Here is a 27,853-nt window from a genome sequence, read left to right on the forward strand (position 1 = left end):
GAATAATGTGGGTGACACGGGGCCCCGATGGCACGTGGGTTGAATAAACAACGAGAAATGGTGTGCTTTACGCGTGCTAAATAGCCATTCAAGTGATCTGTTACTGTCATTTAATGTTGTTATGCCATTACGAGTGTGTGGCATCATCAGGTTAGTAATGCTGTTTAAGTGAAAATATGTCATCGTTATGTTAATACCCTCTGAGGCGGAATGGGACTTTAATTTAATTTACAGCACAGAATCCTTCTGTCCCTTTCAGTAAAAAGCGTTTCTATTGAGAACACTTCAAACGATTGACAATGTAAATTAAAATAACCTCGTCTTTATCAAAATATACAGTAACATAGAACTTACAAACACAAGCACCAGTGCTGTCCTCTTTGAAGCCTTTTTTGCAGACACAGGTGTAGTTCCCATTGGATTTCTTACACCGTGTGTTTGGTGTACCATCGCAATCGCATTCTGAAAAAGAACAAGTCGCGTAAGGCGAAAATACAATATTTAGTCAAGTAGCTGTCGAACTCACAGAATGAAACTGAACGCAATGCCATTTTTCAGCAAGACCGTATACTCGTAGCATCGTCAGTCCACCGCTCATGGCAAAGGCAGTGAAATTGACAAGAAGAGCGGGGTAGTAGTTGCGCTAAGAAGGATAGCACGCGTTTCTGTACCTCTCTTTGTTTTAACTTTCTGAGTGTGTTTTTAATCCAAACATATCATATCTATATGTTTTTGGAATCAGGAACCGACAAGGAATAAGATGAAAGTGTTTTTAAATTGATTTGGATAATTTAATTTTGATAATAAGTTTTATATATTTAATTTTCAGAGCTTGTTTTTAATCCGAATATAACATATTTATATGTTTTTGGAATCAGCAAATGATGGAGAATAAGATAAACGTAAATTTGGATCGTTTTATAAATTTTTATATTTTTTTACAATTTTCAGATTTTTAATGACCAAAGTCATTAATTAATTTTTAAGCCACCAAGCTGAAATGCAATACCGAAGTCCGGGCTTCGTCGAAGATTACTTGACCAAAATTTCAACCAATTTGGTTGAAAAATGAGGGCGTGACAGTGCCGCCTCAACTTTCACGAAAAGCCGGATATGACGTCATCAAAGACATTTATCAAAAAAATGAAAAAACGTATGGGGATTTCATACCCAGGAACTCTCATGTCAAATTTCATAAAGTCGGTCCAGTAGTTTAGTCTGAATCGCTCTACACACACACACAGACACACACACACGCACACACACACGCACATACACCACGACCCTCGTTTCGATTCCCCCTCGATGTTAAAATATTTAGTCAAAACTTGACTAAATGTAAAAAGGAAACCTATACAAAAGAAAGACAAGTCGATGAACATAACTCAATTTAATTAAGGCTATCCTTAACTGAGCCGGCAGTTAACTGCGTGAAGACTTCGGGAAGTTTTTTCCAAAAAAATCAGCGCCAAATTAGACTTTGAGAAGTATTTGAGGTTTAACAGATTACATACGAATATTGCAGAAACAATCAATCTAATGCAAATTGTTTATTTCGTGTACAACTCACGGAATTGTCGAATTCGCAGAATCAGTAACATTTTCCCCATTTTGCATAATCGGCAAAACGTTGCCCATTCCGCGAACATGCGTAAAAGACTGCTTAACAAAGACAAACGAATGTTCTCATCAAGACAAAAACAGTACAATTCGAAGTTTGACAGTTTGAAAGTAGGGAGCCCGGATGTAAGTCAAGCGAGGTGGGTGAATCAGTTGACTGGTGGGTGTAAGATGCAGCTCTTTTCTTTTGGTGACGGGGAAAGTAGGCTACCAAAAATCATGCACCTTTCCCCCATTTAAGATGCTAGTCGATTGAGATTTCAAACCTTTGATAATGTTTGTTGCTGTGCCTGGAAGATTAAGTATTGCGCGCATAAAACTGTAATGCCGCGACACGGCTACAATCACATCACATGAGCTGCATCTTATCATGGTCCAAGCAGACGGAATATCTGCAAACCGCTAGTTTCTTTGAAGCAAACCGCCACTCGGTTTGTGTCACTATCAGTCATTTGTTGTATATTAGATTCGGAGGTACACAATAACTTGCTATTGCAGATCTGGAGTCGCTTTGAAACCGCAAGCGACTCAATAGGTTATGTATGAATAATGTGGGTGACACGGGGCCCCGATGGCACGTGGGTTGAATAAACAACGAGAAATGGTGTGCTTTACGCGTGCTAAATAGCCATTCAAGTGATCTGTTACTGTCATTTAATGTTGTTATGCCATTACGAGTGTGTGGCATCATCAGGTTAGTAATGCTGTTTAAGTGAAAATATGTCATCGTTATGTTAATACCCTCTGAGGCGGAATGGGACTTTAATTTAATTTACAGCACAGAATCCTTCTGTCCCTTTCAGTAAAAAGCGTTTCTATTGAGAACACTTCAAACGATTGACAATGTAAATTAAAATAACCTCGTCTTTATCAAAATATACAGTAACATAGAACTTACAAACACAAGCACCAGTGCTGTCCTCTTTGAAGCCTTTTTTGCAGACACAGGTGTAGTTCCCATTGGATTTCTTACACCGTGTGTTTGGTTTACCATCGCAATCGCAGTCTGAAAAAGAACAAGTCGCGTAAGGCGAAAATACAACATTTAGTCAAGTAGCTGTCGAACTGACAGAATGAAACTGAACGCAATGCAACGCAGCAAGACCGTATACTCGTGGTCCACCGCTCACGGCATAGGCAGTGAAATTGACAAGAAGAGCGGGGTAGTAGTTGCGCTAAGAAGGATAGCACGCGTTTCTGTACCTCTCTTTGTTTTAACTTTCTGAGTGTGTTTTTAATCCAAACATATCATATCTATATGTTTTTGGAATCAGGAACCGACAAGGAATAAGATGAAAGTGTTTTTAAATTGATTTGGATAATTTAATTTTGATAATAAGTTTTATATATTTAATTTTCAGAGCTTGTTTTTAATCCGAATATAACATATTTATATGTTTTTGGAATCAGCAAATGATGGAGAATAAGATAAACGTAAATTTGGATCGTTTTATAAATTTTTATATTTTTTTACAATTTTCAGATTTTTAATGACCAAAGTCATTAATTAATTTTTAAGCCACCAAGCTGAAATGCAATACCGAAGTCCGGGCTTCGTCGAAGATTACTTGACCAAAATTTCAACCAATTTGGTTGAAAAATGAGGGCGTGACAGTGCCGCCTCAACTTTCACGAAAAGCCGGATATGACGTCATCAAAGACATTTATCAAAAAAATGAAAAAAACGTTCGGGGATTTCATACCCAGGAACTCTCATGTCAAATTTCATAAAGATCAGTCCAGTAGTTTAGTCTGAATCGCTCTACACACACACACACACACACACACACACACACACACACACACACAGACACACGCACATACACCACGACCCCGTCTCGATTCCCCCCTCGATGTTAAAACATTTAGTCATAACTTGACTAAATGTAAAAAGGAAACCTATACAAAAGAAAGACAAGTCGATGAACATAACTCAATTTAATTAAGGCTATCCTTAACTGAGCCGGCAGTTAACTGCGTGAAGACTTCGGGAAGTTTTTTCCAAAAAAAAACCAGCGCCAAATTAGACTTTGAGAAGTATTTGAGGTTTAACAGATTACATACGAATATTGCAGAAACAATCAATCTAATGCAAATTGTTTATTTCGTGTACAACTCACGGAATTGTCAAATTCGCAGAATCAGCAACATTTTCCCCATTTTCATAATCGGCAAAACGTTGCCCATTCCGCGAACATGCGTAAAAGACTGCTTAAACTTGCCCATTTCGCGAAATCTTTCTACTTTTTAACCCAAACCGGATCCCACCGTGACCTTGACATTTGACAATCTAAAATGTCGTACGAATTTCAGACATTACAATATGATGAAGTGAACGAACAAATTCCCTCCAAATGCAAACCCTTTAAATGATAAAGCAGAAGTTGCTTATTTTCAGAAACAGGTAGAGGTTATGAAGATAAGAAAATAAGCATTAAGTATATGAAGCACAACTTTGAGCTTTTCAGACGGAAAAACTAAGACGTTGTAACAAGCACGTGAAAAATATAATTTCTATGTATTTGAAAGAAAACGAGCACTATTTGAAACAGTAAGAAGAGACAAATACAGAGACAGTGACAAAGATAAAAAGAAACATATAGTCAGTCAGCCAAGCACACATACGTTCAAGAGAACATGAAACACCATCGGCCCCCAGAGTGTAACCAGTGTTACAGAAACATGTCTCCAGCCCGTTGTCATTGACATAACATCCGCCGTTGCTTGTGTCACAGGTCTTTTGCCAACAAGTGGTTGATCCTGCATAAAATACGTGATATACACATATAAAAATAACATGACATAACATAGCGAAGACAAGACTAAATACAATGAAGAATTTACAATAAAATGTAGGAAAAAGTATGAATACTGTAGTACTCTGAAAATAGCATTTGGTTTATAATCTGAATCAAACAGTTCATTTGAGCGATTCATGATAAAACCAACTGGTCATTTTTGCTTGGTCAGTTTGATTAGGGGTTGAAGGCCACCTTTTAAAATACTTCACACACAGAAACTGTGGGGATCAACTCCCATTCTGACAATCATGACGACAACGACGATGATTATGATGATGATAATGAGGATGATGATAGAAGTGATGCAAATTAATATTTACGTGTGCATTCTCCTGCAGTGGAGTTGAGAGTAAAACCTGCATCACACAGACATTTGTAGCTTCCCACACTGTTCTCGCAATTCTGACTGCAAGGCGAAGTTGTGCATTCGTCGATATCTGCACAATCAAATGTACATTCAAAGCAAAGTGACTTTTTGCTTCCTTGACACACACACACACACACACACACACACACACACACGCACGCGCGCACACACACACACACACACACACACACACACACACACACACACACACACACACACACACACACACACACATACACCGTCTCAGATCTGGCCAGTCTTTAACATGGGGTAGGACATCTCTTCCTTTGATCGCATATATTAATAATCAATACTCCGTGTTTACTGTAATGCATGAGTTGGAATTTTGAATGAATTAATATCTGAAAACGCTACCGTTAGCTTTTACCAAAGTCATTCATCAAAAACATTCCCACCGTGCAGAGAGCGCACCCAAGCTATTCATTTTAGTATGTGATCAAGTGGAGGGATAGTCTAACTCCTATCTTACCCAATCTCAGACGGTGTGGCAAACTGTTTTCATTAGGTAGAGTGGGCCTTTACCTTTTTCTCTGCTTCGCGGAAACGAAACAGTATCTCTGGAACTGCATGCGATTTAACTTGAAGTGTACGTATACCATACGAAATACCTTGACAAACACCGCTGTCGTCCATCTTGTAGCCTGAAGCGCACTGGCACTTGTACCCTCCCTGTAGGTTCACACACTCTGCCCCGTTGACCTCACACAGCTGACGCGTACTGTTTACGTCACACTCGTTGACGTCATTCTGACACTTGTCCCCTGTCCAGCCAGTCTTGCAAAGGCAACCAGTGACCGCGTCACAGCGACTGGTTCCAACACCACAGGAACAGTTCATGCTACAGTCAGCTCCGTAGGTCCCGGCAGGGCAAGCTTCATGCGTTGAAAAAGAAGAAAGTGCTCAATCAAAACCCCCTTCTCAGTGGTTGTGCAGTTTCCAATACAAATGGCATTATTTTAAGTTTTTGTCATGAAAGTATGCTTGGGATTACCTACACATTCTATAAAAAAAAATCCTGCTATAGAGTATTGCATTTTAAAAGCCCATGCAACTTCAAACATTTAGAAGAAAAGTTTAATTTGTTCAAGAAAATGTCCAGGTTTATATTCTGTGACTATATGGCACGTATGCGATCTTGACAGAAAACAAAGGCAATCAATCTCAAAGATATAGCATTGAAGTTGCCATTTTAGATATATTTTCTCGCTAATTTAACATCAAAAAGGTCATGCGACACTCGTTAGTAAACTCAAGAATAGACTATAACTATACTATTTAATCAAATCAAAATAAAACGGATGACGGTTGTTGTCGACACGCACTGTTGGTGTAGAGTCCCGACTTACGTTCATCAATTTATTTTGTCAGTGATCCGAGTCATTAATTTCGCCAGGAGACCACCCTGGTCGTGCCTGATTGGATATTCAAATATGTATTCAGGCAAATACTCACAAACACAGGTTTTCCCATCATTGTCAAGAACCATTCCCGTGGGACAAGAGCACGAGAAACCTCCAACTGTGTTGGTGCACGTGTGTGAACACTTTTTGTTGTCATCTAAACACTCATTGACGTCTGCAACAAATTTAAATGTACAGGTCAACAGTTATAGAATGTGTGAAAGTCAGATTCGATAACTTGTCATTTGATAAAATTTCAGGGGGTTGCACTTGTTTTCTTTCTTGCCCTCTTCTAATTTACTAAATTGTATAATGCTGACTGGAATAACTTTGTGGCATACGTACGTTTTAACACAGGTCAGTAAAAATGCTAAGGCCATATATGTGCATATGTAATGATACAATAATATTCACAAACAAAGTAAATTAGTTTTATAATTATACTGATATCCTTCTGTCATCTTGATCAAATAAGGATATGACTGTTTAAACATGCAATAAATACTTCTTCTTCTTCAGCGTTCCAGAATTTTTTCTGGTTACGTGTGAGCTCGTTTGCCCATTTGGGTTCCCCACACTATACTCTGAGAGCACATCAGCTCACTCCGCTTTCGTTGAGTAGGCATGCTGGGTATTTTCGTGTTTCCATAACCCACCGAACTCTGACATGGATTACAGGATCTTTTTCGTGCGTACTTGGTCTTGTGCTTGCGTGTACACACGGGGGTGTTCGGACACCGAGGAGAGTCTGAACACAAAGTTGACTCTGAGAAATAAATCTCTCGCCGAACGTGGGGACGAACTCACGCTGACAGCGGCCAACTGGATACAAATCCAGCGCGCTACCGACTGAGCTACATCCCCGCCCAATAAATACTTCAGAATAAATTAGCAAAAGCACGTTTGAACTACCAAGGCTCGGGTCACTTTTGTGGTCTAATTCAATGTCATTTTCCTCTTCATCCTTTTCTTCTATTTCAGCATCGACTTTTCAGTTCTATGCCAAACACTACATCTTCCGTGTGACTTGGAATAAAGGCCGTGAAAGGTGAATGCTCGCCCTAATAGGCTTGAGGTTTGCTGGTCGATGTGAATGCGTGATATATTGTGTAAAAAATTCCATCTCACACGGCATTCTAGTTATTGTACAGCGCATTGAGCATAATTATATATGATTATGCGCTATAGCAAATGTCCATTATTATTATTATTATTATTATTATCTTCATTACACACTATTTTAACCAGCTGACTGGCTTTTAGCCATCCGTGTGACGAAGAGGTGTCATTAAAAATATTAATACATATATTCCCATCTGACAACCCTCACTGTCCACCTACCCTCCTTGACCATAGCTTCATGACCAAATGTGAAGGCAAAACCAAGCAAGAAGAGCGCCAATGCTAAGGACTCTATGTCTCACTATTTTGCCAGGATTTCCAAATCTAATCCAAACTGCAAGAGATGATGTTCAGAAATAACTCTGTCGGAATTGTATGGGATGTGAATAAGTGATTACACTTGCTTTTAGTGAGACACATAATTCATAAGTGCTCCTTGTCTACGTGTTTCAGACACACCACTCGCTGGTAATTGGCCCGTCAATTATTTGTCTAAGGCCCAAACAAAAATTAGCCCAAAAAATAGGGTCGGTAGGTCGGGATTTTTTCTTATTTTTTTTTATTTTTTTTCCCCAAAAACATATTTTTATTTTTATTTTGCCAAAAAACAAAGACTTTTTTTTTTCTTTTTTTTCCCCCAAATGCCAAAAAAAAGTCTAGGGTCGCGCGAAAAAATAGGGTCGGTCGGGATACCGTAAACAGACTATTTTTTTTCCTCACTAAAAGCAAGAGTATTCACTCTTTCACAACCCAAACAAACTCGACAGAGTCATTATAGGAATTTGTCTTTTGGGGTTAAGAGGAAACATAACCATCATCCATGCTCACCACATGAGCTATCAATGCTGTACTTAAAGAAAAAAGAAAACAAAAACTCGTTGCTTACCTTGACAAGTCTGCTTGTCACTGTTTAGTGTGTAGCCACTCCTACAGAAACACACGGCAATGTCAGTGTCGTCCAGTGTACAGCCATGGTCACACGACAGGTTCTCTTCCTCAGCACAGGGGTCAGACACTGCAGAAGGTGTGTTTGAGTATATGTTGAAAGCATAGTCCTTCACTTGTAAACTATTTGGCTTACCATCTCAGATCTGACCAGGCTGTTTCATGCCATAAGGCTATTCCTCGCATGACTGCTTACTGTTTTTGTGTGATTTTTTAAGAGACAATGAATACAGAATACAGAATACAGAATCTTTAATTGCCCAAGGTTGGGAATTTGTGATGACATTGCGGTTAAGAAACATTTCAATCCAGCCATATACAACAACACATGCATCATTTATACAAACTGATCAACAACATTAATTTAAAAACAACACTGGACAGCATAAGTATGATTGCTTAAGAATTTTTGTGTGGAAATTCCAACTCTAATCAGGTAGCAATCTGGTTGTTAATGTTTGGAATACGTCCAAAATGCAGCGATGTGCTCAACTTGTGTAAAACCTTGCAGGTCTGAGCTAGTAGGTAGAAATATTTTCACGGGAAGGCCTGTGTAGTTAAATCTGGCATGACGAAGACTTGGAGACACAGAGCACCATTTATTTTGAGCAAGAAAGGATTCAAAAAAGATAACACGACAGCATGATGATAAAGCCATAAACTGTTGTATGATTCATAAATCATGCACTTTGTAAAATATTAGTATGATGGCGAACATTTAAAGCTAATTGAGTTCATAGCGTTATGACAATAACTGCATCAGGCTAAAACCAAGAAGAGAAAAATACCAAAAAGTAAGAAAGATAGGACAGGGTGGGAGAGACAGATAATTGGACAGATAGACTGAGACAGTGACATATTGAGATAGGAGCAGAATGAGACACTGAGATAGAAAGAAGTAGAACACAAATGCTCAATGCAAGATCTATACAGTCGAATAAGTACTCACCTTGTGAACAGGTGGCGCGATCAGTGTTGAGTCTGTAACCATAGTAACACTCACAGTTGTAGGAACCATCCACATTGACACACTTCTGTTGACAGTTGTCTGAACCCAGCGCACACTCGTCGATATCTGGACAAAATATGAACACTTGTTTTAATTACATCCATTGGTTTGTTTGTTTGTTTGTTTGTTTAACGCCCAGCCGACCACGAAGGGCCATATCATGGCGGTGCTGCTTTGACATATAACATGCGCCACACACAAGACAGAAGTCGCAGCACAGGCTTCATGTCTCACCCAGTCACATTATTCTGACACCGGACCAACCAGTCCTAGCACTAACCCCATAATGCCAGACGCCAGGCGGAGCAGCCACTAGATTGCCAATTTTAAAGTCTTAGGTATGACCCGGCCGGGGTTCGAACCCACGACCTCCCGATCACGGGGCGGACGCCTTACCACTAGGCCAACCGTGCCGGTCAACATTTGTTTTAATTACATCCATTGGACACAGAAAGAAAGGAAATCCAGACAAAGACAAACTAACAATTAGTCACAACTTGACTGAATGTAACAAAAGAGAATATGAACAGACTGACCGACATTGTGACAGCAGAAGCAGAAGACCTTTAGATGTATGGAACAGGGAGATTTTATTTGTACGAGACAACAACTTCTACTCTTTCTTGAAAATAAACATCGCAGAGCTAACGTGTCAAATGCATTTTTTGGGTTTTTTTGTTGGCTGTTGCTGCAAGTGCATTTCGGGAAGGTTTTCCCCTTATCGCCATTATTTGAAATGTTGCATGTACCTGTAGAGAAAACCAGTTTATTTTGACAAAACAAAGTATTTTGGAACATGTTACCTTTGCATGTGCCGTTGTTTTTAATATATCCTGACATACAGGAACACTGGAAAGTCCCAGGCACATTGCGACAGACTTGATGTTCCCCACATGCTGTGTCATTGCTGCACTCGTCCATATCTGTAAAATCATCATCATCATCATCATCATCATCAGGGGGGTCCTGATTTGGCCTATATGGTCCGCTGGACCCAAAAAGCAACAACTAACTAACTATCATCACCAGGCATCCAGAAAAAAAGTTGATACATGTTGTTTTTAGTTCATAAGTTGCTACAATATTTACATACCAAAAAATAGACAGTAATTTTAGTAAAACAACACCTGCAGAACTTTTACCTTTTTTGCAATGCAGTTCTTAGGTATAGTTAGATACTAATGGTAAAATTGAAAAACAGGAAGCACGAAGTACAGTAAATATTGTCTCTAATGAAAGGGAGAAAAATGAAAGGTATTATTAAGAGTTCAAAACTGGTAAAAGCTTAAATGTTGCACACAATAAACAGAATACAGTTTAAACAGTTCAGTCTTATAAGAAAGGTTTCAGGAGCAAGAAAACAGATACAATTACCTTGGCAGGCACCATCATCATCAATGGAATATCCGTCCTGGCACGCACAGGTGTAAGACCCGTTGTTGTTGGTGCACACCTGTCCCTCTTCACACACATCCGGGTTCACTTCACATTCGTTGACATCATCCTGACATTGACTTCCGGTCCAGCCTTTCTGACAGACACAGCCGGTGACGGAGTGACAGTCCAGGCCACGACCATTACACAGACAGGTGTGAGCGCATTCAGGGCCGTACTGCAGACTGGGGCATCGGGAGCACGTGCGCTGATCGGCGTTGAGTTGAAAGCCGTTGTAGCAGGAACAGATGAAGCCGCCTTGTGTGTTGCTGCATGTGTGAGAGCATATATTGTCCTTGCATTCGTCATGGTCTATGCAAGTCTTCTTGTTTATGGGGTCAAGGTCGTATCCAGAACGACAAAAGCAAGATGCCACCATAGAGCTTGTAGCAGGATCCTCAACCGCTTTGCAGCCTTGACTGCAACCACTGTTAGTACACGTGCTCTGAGTGCTAGCAGTTTGGACACATTCCCCGGAACTGTCCAAGTCGAAGCCTTCTTGACACAGACAGTTATAGCCGCCGTCAGTGTTGTTGCAGATGTGCTGGCAGTCGTGGGACTTCTCCGCGCACTCGTTGATGTCAGCACAGGAATGGAGATCGCTGGTCAGCCGGTAGCCATCAGGACAGGAACACTGGTAGCTGCCCGCTGTGTTGTTACACGTCACCTCACACTCGTTCAGCGCGTCGTCCGCACACTCGTCCACGTCAAGACAAGGGTTTGATTGCCCTGGGATACAAAACAAATTCAAAACAAGAAGAGCAAACGCTCGATCGAGTCACTTTCGCAGTTCTGAATATTATATGAGGCATCAGATGGACAGGAAGAAATTGCTATTCACAACACAATACAGATGTAAATAATTTGATGTAAAGAATAATCCTATAAAGTTTGAATCAAATCCGATGAATAGTTTCAGAGATATGATATTTCAATTTTTTTCTTTCAAGACATACCTGTGACCTTGAAAAAGGTCAAAGGTCACCAAAGCAGACGTCAAAGTGTAGAGGTCACTGGGAGTCACGTTCACATAAAATTTGAGCCCGGTCACTTTTATAGTTTCCGAGAAAAGCCAAACGTTAAGTTGTGTGTTGCCGAACAGAAAAGGCTAGTTATCTCCCTTGTTTTTCTGAAAACGTTCGTAAAAGGCTACAGATGTAAATACTTTGATGTAAAGAATAATCCTACAAAGTTTCAATCACATCCGATGAACTTTGTCAAAGATATAAAATGTCTAATTTTTCCTTTGACGCTGACCTGTGACCTTGAAAAAGGTCAAAGGTCAACGAAACCATCGTTAAAGTGTAGAGGTCATTGGAGGTCACGACTAAACAAAATATGAGCCGGATCGCTTTGATAGTTTCCGAGAAAAGTCCAATGTTAAGGTGGTGTCTACGGACGGCCGGCCGGACGGCCGGCCGGCCGGACAGCCGGCCGGCCGGACAGACTAACACTGACCGATTACATAGAGTCACTTTTTCTCAAGTGACTCAAAAACTATTTAGCCAATGTGGGAAAATATATCCACCTGGGCTTTTGCAGTATGATAACTCACTGCAAGGTTTTCCTGACGTCATGAAGCTTCAAACGACGTGCTTTAGACAATAACAATCTACCAAACAAACTACAGACACAGTCACATTGTCATCAGTGCTCAGCAAAGCATTACAAAGACAAGGTGTGCCTTTATACTTCCGTGTGCATCATTAATTACACAGAAGCATCTTCAAAACGTGTTTATGTGTCAAACCACAAACATACATACATGCTATCAGCACCGACATTATACGTTATTTGCGTTTTTGACCAAAATATGACATTTTACACAGATCGAGACAGTCATTGTTCTCCGAGACCGCGATAGCGGTCGAGGTGAACAATGACTGTTTCGATCTGTGTAAAATGTCATATTTTGGTCAAAAACGCAAATAACATTTATGTATCGATCGAATTCCTTTCAGGTACTGACTTTGTTGTTGTTTTGGCGATTGAAAGAGAACACACACATGCAATCAAACACATAAGCTTCATATTTGGGCGTTTCAGGTTGACCGAAACTTCAAAAGAACTACAAAACACACGTCATGTACTGACTTTGTAGTTGTTGTGATGATTGAACCAGCACACACACATGCAATCAAACACATGACGTGTGTTTTGTAGTTCCTTTGAAGTTTTGGTCAACCTGAAACGCCCTAATATGAAGTTTTGTAGGCCTCTGACGTCACATGGCTCAAAGAAGAGAAATCCAATGTCCAATCGATACGTAGAGGTTACATGCCGAGTCTCAGTGATTATTAAAAATAATGGTCGAAGTTAGCGGATCATGAAAAATGCGAGCTTCAGCGAGCTTTTTCATGACCGCGAACTGAGACCATTATTTTTAATAATCACTGAGACGAGGTGTGTAACCTCTTTATTCCTCCTTTCTTCAGTTATTCAAAGAAAACAGGAGTTTTTGTGCGAAAGTTTCATCGAATCCGACTCACTCAACCAGTCAACCTGCGCAGGCGATCGATTGATGCGCGGTTGTATAGTTCCGTGCAAATCATTCCATTCTGTTAACACTTCTTGTCAGTTTCCTTGTTTTGGACTAAAATCAAGTACACAGATATGCTGTTATTCTGCTGTGGCGGTAAAGGCAGGTATTGTGTGTTCTGTTTATGTTTTAGTATCGCTGAAGATAATGTTCTTGCGTCAAATGGGACTAGCAGACGAACTTTTGCACCCGTGTTCCAACGTTAATTACTGTATGAAGTTCAGTTTTCTGGGGAAAATAGTGTATGAAACCGCTTTATGTTGTTTAAATTGATGAGATGTGTGCATTTGGTTGCGTGTGATCTGTTTATAAAATGAAATATTGTTGAAAACTGACCGTCGGATTGCAGTCAGTGTTGTCGAAGAAACTGAGTTAAAAGAAGGGGAACTACTCTTGTCGCGAGAGTATGAGTTACTTGCCTTGGGAATTTGCTTGTGATGAACGGTTTGTGCACAGCAGATCTAGATTCAGAAAACAACCGAACTCATGGATTTTATATGGATATTCATGTGTTCAGGCCTGTAGTTGTTAATTTAAATGCGGTATGTTTGTATTGTTTGCTCCAGAGATGTATACTTCGTACGTATAGAGCGTTCGGAACTTTTCAGTCGCAAAAATAGTACCGAAACAGAACAGCTTCTCAACCCATTGCACTATCGAGGATTCAGGCTGTTGCTGGCTCGTTATTTGTTTGGTTGCTGGGTCATTATCGAAAAATAACTAGCTCTACAAGTTTACAGAGGTAAAGAAGCAGAGGGGGGAATAAATAGAAGTATTATACACTCAAAATTATTTGGTAACACAGGAGATATGCACAAACCTGCAGGAGAGTTGTACCCAGCCGGACAAGCACTGCAGGTGTAACCCACACTGGAAGAAGCTTGCTGTGCAGGAGTTTGGTCAGTGCAGGTCTGCAGTGGGTGGCAAGGGCTAGAGGAACATGCGTCAATGTCCTCTGAGCAGCTGGCACCTGCCCAGCCTGAAAAAGAGTGCCACAAATGAAATACATATTACATTTCAAAATCATTTAATATTGACAATAATCATGAGCTTCAGTTTACAAATCATGTTGCAGGCAGATTATGTGAAGTATCTGTAGTACACTGTAGTCTGGTTTGAAATTCAATACAAAAGATATAAACTGCAACACAACAACATAGATATAATAACATAAAAATTAAAGCAAAAATAGTATCAAAGAAAAGAAAACAACCTAAACTTAATTAAATATATTGTGACACAATATAACAATACTCTTGAAAATCAAGTTGTGATGTCATTCATTTGAAGTTGTGTTTGGTAAGCATTGTTAGCTATGTAAAATTACCATAGGTCAACATTGCCAACACAAGTCAGTTTTATTGAACTCTAAATGTTTAAAGGCAGAGTAAGCCTCCCGTAAACCATCACAGATACGGTCAGGCTTTTACACACAGTACAAACACCCTTTCATTTAAACACTCACCAATTGAGAACATCCTAGGTGCCCTCCGTAAAGAGCGAACAATTTTCAAAGAATTTATTTTTGCGTGGTTTATCTTACCCCTGAGCCATCGTGAACCCGTGTGATCCAGTTTTCCCTTTTCACAATGCAGTCGTCATAGTTAGTCATTTGAATGCGACTCGACGTGAGCTTATCTACAATAGCACGTTTTTTTTATGCACGAAACAACGGCTGTGGTTCACAAGAACTCTAGCGATGGCTTTTGACTGTTGAGAGGAACGGCGATTTGCACTGATAAACCGGCCGTCGTCTGCTACGACCCTTGCGTGACCCTGCTTCCGGGCTTTTATTTTTTTAAACTTTCACAACTTCGAATTGTTCTGATCTTGTCTTGATGAAAAACGAATTCTTTTATGATTAAAGAATGTTTGTGTAACAAGCTGTCAATTTATTATTTAGATTTTAAAAGTTAGGTCCAGCGCAAAAACGAGGCGCCGTTGTTGTTAACGGAACAAGTCTACGAAAATAAATTCTTGGAAAATGTCTCACGCTCAACAGAAAGCAGCCAGGATGTTCCCGTTCGGTGAGCGTTCAAATGGAAGTATGCTTGTACTGTATTTAGACGCTCGGGGAGCTCTGTGATGGTTTACGGGAGGCTTACTGTGCCTTTAAGCATATTATGTTGAGTATTTACTTCATGCTGAATCTGAACGCAAATTGCATGATGTAAATCATTACGTCATCTTCAATCACCTGTTTACTCATACCATAATCTCTATGCACTGGCTGTTACATATTTAATATTGAATGTAATCAGGCATGTGTTTTCCTAACTTGAACAAGTATATTAATATTCATCCTGTGTACACGCTGCTTGTTTTTCGCTGTTTTCTATAATGAGTATTTCTCACCTGTAGAACAGTCACATGCAGCATGTTGGAAGTTCATATTTCCTACCGCAGGCTGGACACGTGTGAAATCACACTGTCCATGACTGCTACAGCCGAAGCATACGATCAGAGGGATGGTGTACACAACAGACTGGGCTTCAGAAGTGTCAACAGCAAACACTCTGAAAATGTCCAAATATATATTGAAGAAAACTTAAACAAAACATAACTGATACTGCCCACTACAGGGTTCCATCGCGAATTGTTTTATGCAAACAGCCTGACTGACTGCAATAAATGATTTTGATGTAGAGTTGAATAGCTTCAAAATCAAATGTTAAGGTTTTGGCATTTGTGTCCCTGATGTCCTGTAGCAGCAACAAACAATGTATGTTCGCGTAGATAGCTCTTATCTGAACATTTCATTTGGTTTATTAGTTCCCAAATTCGAATCGCATCTGCAAAAGTTGTGCTGTCTGAATGCAAGTATACATTTTTTTTGTAATAACCTACATCACTTCCTTCAAACGGCGGTTTCAGTTGCTCTCTTATTTTCCAAGACAATGTTTCAAAAGATTCACAAACAAATCCATGCTATGCTGTCAAAAATAGTACAACAGAATGGATCTAACTTGAGTTGTAAACAAACAAGTATAAATTCATAATACATGTATTACATATCATAATATGCAGCTAACCATTAACCATGTCATGAAATACAATAAGAGCACTCACTTAAGCGTGACCGGTGTGTTGGAATTAAGAGTGACAGTTATGTCCCCTGTAGCACCATTGATCTGAATGGCTCCGTTGCCGTCATTGGCCAGTTTATAAGTCACTGTGTCGCCAGGGTCTTTGGCACTGACCCTGAACGTCTTGGAAACATTCACCGTCACTGTCACATTATCAGGCACTTCGAGAGTTGGTAGCCTGTTTTCTGCAAGTGACACACGGAATAAGAAAAACAATCACACTTTCAATATGCTACTCTGTTTGAAATCGATGTCGTTTAAACTACAGGAATACTGCAGAAGAATTCAAAATGCAACCTCAATACAATGCGAGTTATTGTATATTCCCTGGTCATATATGGGTCAGAAAGCCTAAAGTATTGTAAATCAGTCCTATTATTTACGGTCTCGATCAAAACAAATTCCACAACCAATACGGGCTTTTTCTAGTAAAAAATATTAGTGATCACTACAAAAAACCACCATAACAAGCAATCAGAAAGCAAAAACATGCAGTCAAAAGAGATCGCAAAAACGTGTTGCTGCTTACCTAACTGTCGTCTCCAAAAGCAACATAGTACATATAACAAACAAAAAAGATTACAAAAAAAAGAAGAAACTAATATGACACAGCACTCGAAAATCATACAGACTATTAGCTTACGGGATGCAGCATTCTCCCCCATAGCCTCCTCTCTGCATTCTTTGGTCTTCAGGGCAAAACCCTCACTGCCAGACACCACAAAGTCATAGATGCAGGCACGGTCAGATGCCCCGCACACGTTCTCAGCAGCTTGTTTGTCAGAAGCAGACATTTCTTCAAAGAGGATAGGCGTGAATTCTGAGTGAGCGTAGTCTGAATATCTTTCTTTGGGTCCGTAGCGTAGTACACTGTTCGCCTCTGTTACTGACCCTGTAAACGTGAGAGGTATGGGGAGAAAAGGAATGCACTTTGGCTCACACGTGAATGATTTAGGTTCAAAAAGGCTTTACAGTTTTCAAAAATCATCAAGACAAATCATAGTATGATCTCATTTTATTCACACTTAGTGTTATTGTATTACTCTATTGCTCGTTTGTTTCCCTTAACTTAGAGAGATATATTGAAGTACATTTCACTACGATTTTCAGAATAAAACAATGTTTCATCTGGTATAATCATGCTTCTGTCTTTGTGCAAAATAGACAGTTAGATAAAGAGAATGAAAAAGGGAAATGAGCATTAGAACTACAATTTGCAATTTTCCTTCAGACCTAGATCATTAACAGAAATCTGATCTTAGCAGAAATTAATTTGCATAACATCATCACCAAATAAATAAGAGAAAAGCGAACCAAAACAGAACACGAAATTCATGCTAACATACAGGCATTTCCAAACTGGTAATGAATTTGTCTGTCGGTCAGAGTGTCGCTCAGCACAGTGCCGCCAGGAAGAACAAAGTCGTCCGTCTTGATCGAGTTGTAATTCCCCAGAAGGCCTCTTGTCTGGTTTCGGAACTTCTCTGGCACAAACACTCCCAGAACCAGAGATGTCCATCCAATGGAAACGGAGAAAGCAATTTCTGAAAAGTAGCAAAATAATGTTCTTTTGTTTATCTTACTGAATTGAGTTACCCATTTGCTTTCAAGTAACGATTTCAAAAGAATCTATGATGTGCTTTAAATGTGAAGAGTTTTCAAAAAGTAGGCTGAGGACTAAAAACAGGAGAATAAAAAAGAGGATGAGGAAACCCTGGGTTCTGGAGACAAAAAACAACAATACACAAACAAAATACCTTCAGTGCTAATGTTTAATACTTAACCACTTAGCAGTACAACATATTATTTGCCCTACCGGAGGGAAAGATGACAGCCAGACTGCCATTGTCTCTCATCAAGGTGAAGTCGTCTTCATCCACAAGGAAATCATCTCCTTCCTCCTGGAATCGGCGTGTATAGTCGGTGCCATCCCCATAGATGATCAGGGCTGGAATTGAAGAAAAGAAAAGCATATCGTAATAATATGGAAGATTCTAAATGTACAATTAGAACCTAGAGGGAATCTGGTTACTGCAATAATCAAAGTCATATACAAACATCAATGTCTCAAATTTGATGTGGTAATGTTCGATTGTGTGTCTTTGGTTTGTTGATTGGTTAGTTCATTCATTAGATTTGTTAAACCTTAGTTTTCCATACTTTCAAGTCCACTCAGCAAATATGATCGTGTGATTTATAGTTTGGCATTCTTGATATCCCCACACATTCACAATAAATAAATACATGAGAGGGATAGCTATGCTGGCCGCATGCAGTGTATGATTGTTTTTCGTGTGTTTATTTGCTCCTTTGTTTAATTTCAAAATAAATTGCCATTCTTAATCATCCAGTGTAAAGAGTCGTTCCCTCTTCAAGCAAATCTGTTCTCAATATGTAAAAGGAACCTGTCTGAATAAAACATGGACTTAAACTGGAACTTTCAAATCGTAGGAAGAATGTATGAAATCCAATATTTGATTTGGCCACAACTTATGAAATTCCTGACATTGGGACCACCATGCGTCTTGCCTTTGGAAGTACGCAACCCAAACAAACCAAGTGGCATTGTCATATATAACGAGCACTCTTTCATCAAATTTTCAAAGCTCTTTTTACTTCCATGTCCATTTGTTTGAATTGTGAGTTAGACCTTTGATAAGAAAATAACTCTACATGTCCTGTTAGGTCAGCTCCCCTTAAGGCTTACAGTTGTTGGTGTTAGGATCCAGCTGCACAAACACGCGGGTTCCATTCTCCTCAGCACCAAACGCCGTGAAGACGGTGGCATTGACCGGTGAGCCACTGTCTGTCACGGTGGGGGTGGTCCGCCCTTGCAGGACAAAGTCTGAGTCTCCAGAATTGAGTGTGATGAGAGTGTACTCGCCCCAACCATTGAACGTGAACTCGCGCTCGTCCAATGTAATGACGTGAGGGTCGCCAAATATCCAGGCTAAAATAGAAGTAAATGCAGTGTCAGAATTGCTGTAGACGTAATAGGTGCAGTTATGTCAAATGGTTTGCTCATCTGTCCAGGCCAAAAATTTCAATATAAAGCCCAATAGGAAGGTTTCTGCCAGTTATCTCTCTGAGGTTTTGGGTGCGTGCCCCTTGCGGGGGCAAATAACATCGAGGTCACAAGTAGGGTCAAGGGGAAGGTCGGCTGGGCGGACAGGAGTATGACGGCTTACTAGTGCCAAAACCTGGTGTTACCCATTATCACGTGATAATTACTAATTAACGCTGTCAGTTACTGTTTTCATCTGTTAGTTACTAATTTTCACGCGAAAATTACTAATTTTTAGTTACAGCACTAGCAATCCGTCAGGAAGTGAGCCAAAACTAAAAATTAGTAATTAACAGGTGAAAGTTAGTACTTTTTCCGGGAAAATTAGTAATTTTCCGGGGAAAATTAGTAGTTAACACTGAAAATGGTAATTATCAAGGGAAAATTACTAATTTTCCCTTGATAATTACAATTATGAGGTTTTGGCACTAGTAAGCCGTCATACAGGAGACTACAATAGGAAGGTTTCCGCCAGTTATCTCTCTTTGAGGTTTTGGGTGCTTAGAGAGTACCGTACCCCTTGCGGGGGCAAAAATCATCGAGGTCACAAGCAGGGTCAAGGGGAAGGTCGCTAGGCGGACAGGAGACTATGTATAATTGTGTTAAAAAAGATGTATCTCTTTGAGCATATTTTTAACGCAAAACACGGCTTGCACATTTGGGTTCAGGATATAATGTACTACGTTGCAAGCCCCTGGAGCAAATGTTTGATTAATGCTTTTGTGAACAAGAAACAATTGACAAGTGGCTCTATCCCATCTCCCCCCTTCCCCGTCGCGATATAACCTTCGTGGTTGAAAACGACGTAAAACACCAAATAAAGAAAGAAAGTCCCTGGAGCGTCATTCTGCATTGAACTGTGCCCAAACTCGTTTCTCATTCCTAGAAAGTGTGTAATGATGTTATCGCTTTTCCAGTGAAGGGATCGAGCTGAATCAGTATTAATCTTTGTCTGTCTAGAAATGATTGAGCTTTTTGGAAGTTGCTTCACTTTGGCTACAAACGCAAGTCTGATTCTTCTCATTTGGTAAAAATGAATGTCACCTGGGGATGACAATAAAACACAAATAATAAGAGAGAAACGTTTTACAAAAAGGAAACTCAAAACATTAAATTTTGTTCCATATAAAAATGTGTCAGGTTTGTGAGTTAAGAAACACGTGAGCAATGATGAGTTTCACGATGCAGTTTGGTGTTCAGGGCGAGAGAGGTAGATAGACAGATAAATAGATAGATATAGAGCGAGAGAGAGAGAGAGAGGGAGAGAGACAGACAGACAGCCAGACAGATAAAACTCTGCTCGAATCCTGAAAATAGAAAACGAAAAGCAATCAGTCAAACACTGACTGAATGTAAACAGATCTATAAGTAGAGATATATAGCTAAAAAACAAAAAAGACATCTTCTACTTACTGAATCTGAAGGGAAAGTCAGCTCTGCAGATACCCACAGGTCTAAGCGTGTAATACTGAGAAGTACAGAGTGTAGGATCTGACAGATTAATGTCACAACATGTATCATGGGCTAACTTGTCCTCCCTCTGATAATGCTCCCGGAGGTGCCAGTAGCTCGGGTTGTAGGCCAAGGCACTGCCAGCGTAGGGCGGTGAAACGATCAGTTGTTCGTAGTTTGGGTCCGCCCTGTTCAGCGAATAGCAGCATTCCTGGCAACATGGAAATGCACATCCAAGTCCTGTCCCGAGATGTACGTTTTGCGTAAAGGACACTACATCGTTTACCTCCCCAATCACATATATTATCCTGGTTAAGGCGTTACACTCCGGTTCTGACAGACAACGCTACAATTATACAGAAGCTGTTCAGCATTAAATAAGTTAGGCAAAGTTTACTACGGGATGACTGCTTCGCAAATGTGGCTGCACGAAGCTTTGGCTCTGAGTTTTCTGTAAACAGACTTTGTGAAGTCTTCGCGAAGTCGACTTTGCGCTCAGTTAAGGACCGGCTTAAAATTCACACCTGTGTGCCACAGTCTTCTTACTCGTACTGCTACCAGTGTAACACGAGAAAATTACTCCCACGAGATTTTTACTCCGGAGTAAAAATGTCGTACGAAAATTGTACTCCCTTCACAAAAAACGTACTCCCCCATAACACGAGAAAATTACTCCCCACGACAGGTGTGTTCCGAGTCACATTTCGGTCGAAAATGTTACTCCCCTGACGAATTAATAACGAATAAATTATTCCACCCTAACACGAGCAATTTACTGCCCACGCCAGGTGTACGCAACTTTTACTCCCGAAAATGCAAGTTTTATGCCCTCACGGCAAAGCCATTAGGGGCATGTTACACGGGAAAACCCGGCTTTGTATGAAAATAAAAATAAAAATGCGGGGGGGGGGGGGGGGGGGATGTAGACAGCTGGCTGCCGGCTGCTAGAGGAGACCTGAAATGGGCTAGGGACCGGGTTGGGTCGTCTTGGGTCAGTGCTGAAATGGTTACTTTATTGGCTGTTGGCCGAACGGACACCCGGGCTTCATATTTTTGCATGCATGTATTCGTGTTTCCAAGGCCTGAGGCTTTCGCTGTGACCCTGGGATCTTTATCGTGCGCATGCGTGCACACGGGGGTGTTCGGACACCGAGGAGAGTCTGCACAAAGTTGACTCTGGGACACACATCCTGCGCCGAACTTGGGAGTTGAACCCACGCTGATAGTAGCAACCGGTTTTAAAGCCAGCGCCTCTACCGACTGGGCAAACCCCCCCCCCCCCCCAATTTGTTGGGGTCAAGAAGTTCCATGGAGGGCGGGGGGTATGGAGTAACACATAGTGTTTTGCTCAGAACATTCCCACCCATGCAGAGCCGCGCTAGGGGTACGCATTACCGTGAAGCTGGCAGTCAGTGCTACCAAATGTCGTCTGTGTCTACCACTCGGTGGTGACTTAATGTGGGTCTATGTAAGCAGATGCCAGCGCAAGCAATCTGATGCAGAGTCAGGAGGCGGTTTGGTACAAGAGAACCTTAGAGGCCACAGCCTCGGCCGTCTAAGGGATCTGTGTGTCTGGAGGCACATTTGGTTTCTGAGGTTCAAGCGGAGCTGTTGCCTCTGCTCCCAAGTTCCCGTGTCTGGAGGCGTTTTTGGTATGGAAGCAATCCTGTAGGTTGGGGCCTCTGCCTTTCAGGATGCCAGGACTACAAAATGTGTGTCTTGGGACACATTTAGCTTAAGATTCCAGAAGTGGATCTGTGCTGTGCTGGGTCTGCTGCAAGCACACTAGAACCAGCTCGCAACAGTTGAGGTGAACAGATTAGTGACCAAGACCATCATCGGTTTCTCTCCGAGTGATGGGTGTGGGCGGAGAAAGTCTCCCAGACTGAGAGCATTCTCCCTTCTGTAGCGGATGACACTAGACATCTCTTCCTTGAGAGTGTCACAACCTTCAAACACGTAAGTGAGGTGTCCAGTCTTGCCACACTGACAGACTACCTTGTCCCAGTAGATGCGGCTGCTGACCGTGCGCAAGCGACGCAACAGGCTCATGGGTCTCGGGGGGAGTGACTTTTACTCCCCTGTCCCCTGTTAGTCTTGGTGGTGGAAGGGGTGGAGGGAGGGTAGCGCGACATTTGTTCGCGCGAGATCACATATTGGCATTATCCCTTCGCCCGCATCTCATTTTCGCGTACGAGATTTTTACTGGAAGTAAAAAAATTGGGGAGTCAAAATTTCGTGGAGGGAGTAATTTTTTCGTGCCTTGGGGAGTTATTTTCTCGTACGAAAGGTGTACTCGGAGTAAGAATTTCGTACGAAATTTTTACTCCGGAGTAACGTAAATATTTCGTGGAGTAAGAATTTCGTGTTACACCGGCACGGTTGGCCTAGTGGTAAGGCGTCCGCCCCGTGATCGGGAGGTCGTGGGTTCGAACCCCGGCCGGGTCATACCTAAGACTTTAAAATTGGCAATCTAGTGGCTGCTCCGCCTGGCGTCTGGCATTATGGGGTTAGTGCTAGGACTGGTTGGTCCGGTGTCAGAATAATGTGACTGGGTGAGACACGAAGCCTGTGCTGCGACTTCTGTCTTGTGTGTGGCGCACGTTATATGTCAAAGCAGCACCGCCCTGATATGGCCCTTCGTGGTCGGCTGGGCGTTAAGCAAACAAACAAACAAACAAACAAACTCGTACTGCTGCAGGTCATTACAACTCAATTCTGTTTTGTACTAACCTTTCCAACAGGGTAAAAACGGTTGCTGCTTGCCCTGTTCATTCGGTAACATTCAATTTTTCTTATGTTGTCAACCCTTGCCCTGACCCAGAGGTAGCGAGTCTTCTGCCACACGTCACGGTGAGAGCACGGGCATTGCGGCAGTCTGGAGAAAAACAGCTGTCTGAAAGGATGGAAGAGGAGGTTCTTGGTGTACCAGGCGGTACAAGTTGCTTCGGGAGTACGTGAAACTTTTCCTATCTTGTAGAACCACGTGCCAAGACGACCTGCAATTAAGAGGGAAGTGCATGGTCAATGAACTGTTAACCGCCTCTGTATTGTTAACACTATATTCGAGCTATCACAAACAACTTTAGATTGCAAGATTCTCAACACAAAACACACTTTTGCTGCAGTGTTACAATTACAGTCCTTGTCAGCAGCTCGTGATAATGAAGAGGAATTTACGACGCTGTTCTCGCAAGTCAATTCAGCATTAACGAATTAGCTGATGCTAAAAGAAAACAGCAACAACTTCCGAACGAATGAATAAACAGAAATTCAAAGCGTGTACTTTCGCAGATGCCAAAAGCATTTATCAGACTTTTCATTGTTAATTATAGTATTCCTTGGTATTTTGAAACAAACACAGAAGACAATATACTGTCAAATGCAGAAATTACCTTTTTAACCACTGACTATGTTATTACAAGAAGAGTAAAATGCTTTCCCATTGATTGACCCAAACTCAAACCCACAGTTACCTTAACAATCAATGCGGGACAACCAGACATCAGCATTGTAATGATCAAACCCTTGAAATGTGTACAGTTTTAAAGCTCTAGCTTTAAAAATGTTTAAGACACTGCATGATGTTTGTTCCGTTTCTAACACCCAACATGACTCGGCTTCGGCTGTGAAATATAACAAGGGTAAACTAGAAGCCATTTCTGAAGGTCGTCAACATTCTAGAAGTGTGTAAAATGCCTAAGCTCTAGCTTTTATAACATTCGAGAAATGTGCAATTTTAATTGTAGGTTTTTTTCATCTATGGACGGCAGATTGGACGGTTGAACACTGCTCATGACTAAGATTCCTCCGACTGTTCACATGAGTCAACAGTTCTTAAACGCTTACATTCTTTGACAGGACTAGTACATGGTTCGTTATATGACCTGGATAACCTGGGGAACTTAACAAGTCTGGAACAGTTTTCCCACAAGTTTCGTACTGCCTCTTCCCCTGCCAACACTTGCTCTTCCCTGTCAGCCTTCACATGCTAGTCTTCGTTTAGTAACAGTACCTGTGTTGCCAGGTACAGCATCGATCCTGTAGGCTCGCTTTGTCCTGGTGTATAAGTTCAGTCGATAGTTTTCCCTGTCACCACTGGACAGACCGATGATGACGTAGGTCCAGCTGCCCCTGTATGTCCATGTCATACCATCAAGCTTGTAGTACACCAAGGCGTACGTCGTCTCACCGTCAGAAATGAGAGCCAGTTGAAATGTCGCTTCTCCTGCATCCTAAAATGATAAAATTGTGATTTTGAAATCAAGACATACACTACCTTACACAAAAAAAATGCAATTTAACGATCAGCAACAGATGTAGCATACTGGATCGTCTCAAAAGCAAAGCTCCAAACTTTAGACAAATATCATTCGCTTTACATTTGGTGAATTATGTTGATATCAAAGCAAGAAAGGTACGTCAAGACTTTCAAAGTAGTAAGTAGGCTATACCCATTTTCACCTCACTCTGAGTTTTGTTACGTTTAGAGTTTTCCTGTGTCGGCGAGAACTTTTTGTACAAAACAGCGGCATTTACTTATATAATACTCTTATTTATATCATACTCTTGTTGAAAAAAAACCACCTATCATATTATGTATTTCCTTTATTTTACCTCGCAGATCCACTTTACTGGTACATCACTAACTGGAAAACTGGAAACGATGCCACGGAAAATGATCAAAGGGTATGCAAGTAGCTATATATGTTAACTGTCGACTATTGTTTATTGTATCATAATATGCCATTTGAAATTGTTTATTCTCACAATAACAAATCGGTCATTCGAATTCTTGATGTAACCTGATTGATGCCTCATTTTGACACTGATGAATTGACTTGTGTAGTGAACTGGTTTAATATTCTATGTGATGCCTGATTGAGCTGTTTGTAGTCATGATCGTACACCCCACTTAAACGTAATATATAACTATTTCCCATGTTGTATGTGTCTCACGTCATCTGGATCGTAGTTCACAGTTCTGTAGCGGCCCTGTTTGACACGGTCCCACGTGACGACCATGACGTAATGTGCATTGAAGCTGCTGGTCTCGGCAAATTCCTGAACTTCCGTGCTGGCTTTGGTGAGAACGCTCGCATCTGCAGGTTGGTCACTGGTGTACTGATGGTAGTAGATGCCTGGAAAACATCCACATGCAAGCAGCTAGGCAACTTCACTGGCAAAGACAGTATTGGCTAGTTGTTTAATATTATGTAATTTGTTGTTCTTGTGTAGATGCTTTTAATACTCTTCTCTGTTGTACAACCACAAAACAGACTAGACGAATATAAGATCAATTGATCAATGTAGTATCACTGCCCACATATGAGGACCAATATTACGTGTTGATTGTTCAAACTATCCAATTGATCTGACATGATCTCAACAGATATATGAAGCGTTTATTAAATACTCACGCCTGTGTTATAGGTTCTATCAGAGGTGCCGCAATATGTTTTGCCTAAACTCTATGAAACGGGATAATGGCTACCAATACATGAACCCCAATGTTCTACCAACTGAGCTATCCGGCCCCCCTCCCTTCCCCCCCCCCCCACCACCCCGGGTTATTATTTGCATTGTAAAGTAAGACATATCGTACCTGCCAGGTATCGCTTGGCAAGAATACACATACCTCCCACACTGTCTGAGTTGTCAATGTAGGCACAGTAGACGCATATCACCTTCCGTGATTCAGGCAGATCTGGCCATGAGAACTGGTTGCCAAAGGACACAAGACCGTTGTTTCCGATCTGGTCAACCAATCAGTCCATTAATCAATCTATCAATAAATCAATCAATCAATTAATGAAAACCAACATCTGTACATTTGAACAACAGGTCACCTGGGGCACAATTGTTTATTGAGGTAATTTTTCCAAATTAAGTGTTTCGTTTTTTTACATTTAGTCAAGTTTTGAAGAACAGCGCAACCGCTACCGCGCCAAACAGGCTCGTCACTTTCACTGCCTTTTGCACTAGCGGCGGACTACGTTCAATTTCATTCTGTGAGTTCCACAGCTTGACTAAATGTAGTAATTTCGCCTTACGCGACTTGTTTTTTGTTTTTTTTAGCAATTAGTGCCAAAGACGTAATTTACTGTACTTCGATCTTTCACTGACATATACCGTACCGCTGACCACATTTTCTAACAGACGTCTCATGGAAAGATTTGATTAGTTAATACCCTCCATGTATTTTTGCTCAATCAGCATAGAAAAATACAGAACAGTTAAAGCCAGTGAATCGTAATAGCCAAAAACACACTGGCAAACACAGCGAAGAGATGATCAATCAAATAAATGGACAAACAAACAAACAAACAAACAAACAAGCAAACAAACAAAATAACTAACGAAAAACAATTGTGCAGTTGAACTAAATGATGACGAGGATGATGAAATGCACCAATTAAAAGATTAATTAGACATAGGCAAAAGGACACACGAAATCTGATAAAACAAGCAGTATTAACTTTTATATAATAACTCATCTTTGTTTGGAAGTTAAGTGTTGATATCATGTGGGAAACAACAGTATCAAACGAGAGACTAAACCAAACAATTGTAGAAGGAATGAACACTGCAATAACAAACAATAATCGAAAGACAAACTCAAACACAAACATTGTTATATAATTATTATGCATATAAAAAGAAGTATTCAAAGAAATCGAACCCATTTCGGGTAAACATAAAAATTAATGATAATGAAGCATTTCGTTTAACCTTTTGATTGGTTTTAAGGTTTGAGGATTGCATGAAGCCTTTGTAGTTTGTAGTTTCAGAAAATATGGAACGAAGAAAAACAACACCAAAACCAAAACACAAATCGCATAATAGAAGTCAATGTGCGATATAGGTATTTGACAGCTAGCTAAGAGATCGAGAAAAGCTTACAGGTCTATGAGATTATTATTTGATATCATCAGTAAAATGTCCATGTAGCACATTTATGCAAATCCTAAAAGTCTTATTGACAGCAGTTAT

At 40.7% G+C, this 27,853-nt stretch overlaps 2 protein-coding genes across 2 annotated transcripts in view; one reads left to right on the forward strand and one right to left on the reverse strand.

Moving 5' to 3' along the window:
• Nucleotides 1-27,853, forward strand: part of LOC138947168 (uncharacterized) — a 256,793-nt gene that overhangs the window by 104,705 nt on the left and 124,235 nt on the right. The gene's annotated exons all lie outside the window — the stretch shown is intronic.
• LOC138947171 (mucin-like protein) overlaps nucleotides 1-27,853 on the reverse strand; it is a 43,411-nt gene that overhangs the window by 10,725 nt on the left and 4,833 nt on the right. Inside the window, exons 3-23 of the mRNA XM_070318607.1 lie at nucleotides 26,499-26,616; nucleotides 25,820-26,001; nucleotides 24,876-25,095; nucleotides 23,594-23,859; nucleotides 20,822-21,071; nucleotides 19,052-19,294; nucleotides 18,161-18,292; nucleotides 17,691-17,888; nucleotides 16,988-17,236; nucleotides 16,328-16,529; nucleotides 15,614-15,774; nucleotides 14,079-14,237; nucleotides 10,660-11,448; nucleotides 10,089-10,208; nucleotides 9,226-9,351; nucleotides 8,218-8,346; nucleotides 6,262-6,384; nucleotides 5,418-5,681; nucleotides 4,742-4,858; nucleotides 4,246-4,380; nucleotides 355-462 (exon numbers count right to left, since the gene is read on the reverse strand). Coding sequence (XP_070174708.1) covers nucleotides 355-462; nucleotides 4,246-4,380; nucleotides 4,742-4,858; nucleotides 5,418-5,681; nucleotides 6,262-6,384; nucleotides 8,218-8,346; nucleotides 9,226-9,351; nucleotides 10,089-10,208; nucleotides 10,660-11,448; nucleotides 14,079-14,237; nucleotides 15,614-15,774; nucleotides 16,328-16,529; nucleotides 16,988-17,236; nucleotides 17,691-17,888; nucleotides 18,161-18,292; nucleotides 19,052-19,294; nucleotides 20,822-21,071; nucleotides 23,594-23,859; nucleotides 24,876-25,095; nucleotides 25,820-26,001; nucleotides 26,499-26,616 — 4,291 coding nt within the window. The remainder of the gene's footprint in view (nucleotides 1-354; nucleotides 463-4,245; nucleotides 4,381-4,741; nucleotides 4,859-5,417; nucleotides 5,682-6,261; nucleotides 6,385-8,217; nucleotides 8,347-9,225; nucleotides 9,352-10,088; nucleotides 10,209-10,659; nucleotides 11,449-14,078; nucleotides 14,238-15,613; nucleotides 15,775-16,327; nucleotides 16,530-16,987; nucleotides 17,237-17,690; nucleotides 17,889-18,160; nucleotides 18,293-19,051; nucleotides 19,295-20,821; nucleotides 21,072-23,593; nucleotides 23,860-24,875; nucleotides 25,096-25,819; nucleotides 26,002-26,498; nucleotides 26,617-27,853) is intronic.

Source organism: Littorina saxatilis, linkage group LG14 (genome assembly GCF_037325665.1).
Source record: "Littorina saxatilis isolate snail1 linkage group LG14, US_GU_Lsax_2.0, whole genome shotgun sequence".
NCBI classification, from domain to species: Eukaryota; Metazoa; Mollusca; class Gastropoda; order Littorinimorpha; family Littorinidae; genus Littorina; species Littorina saxatilis.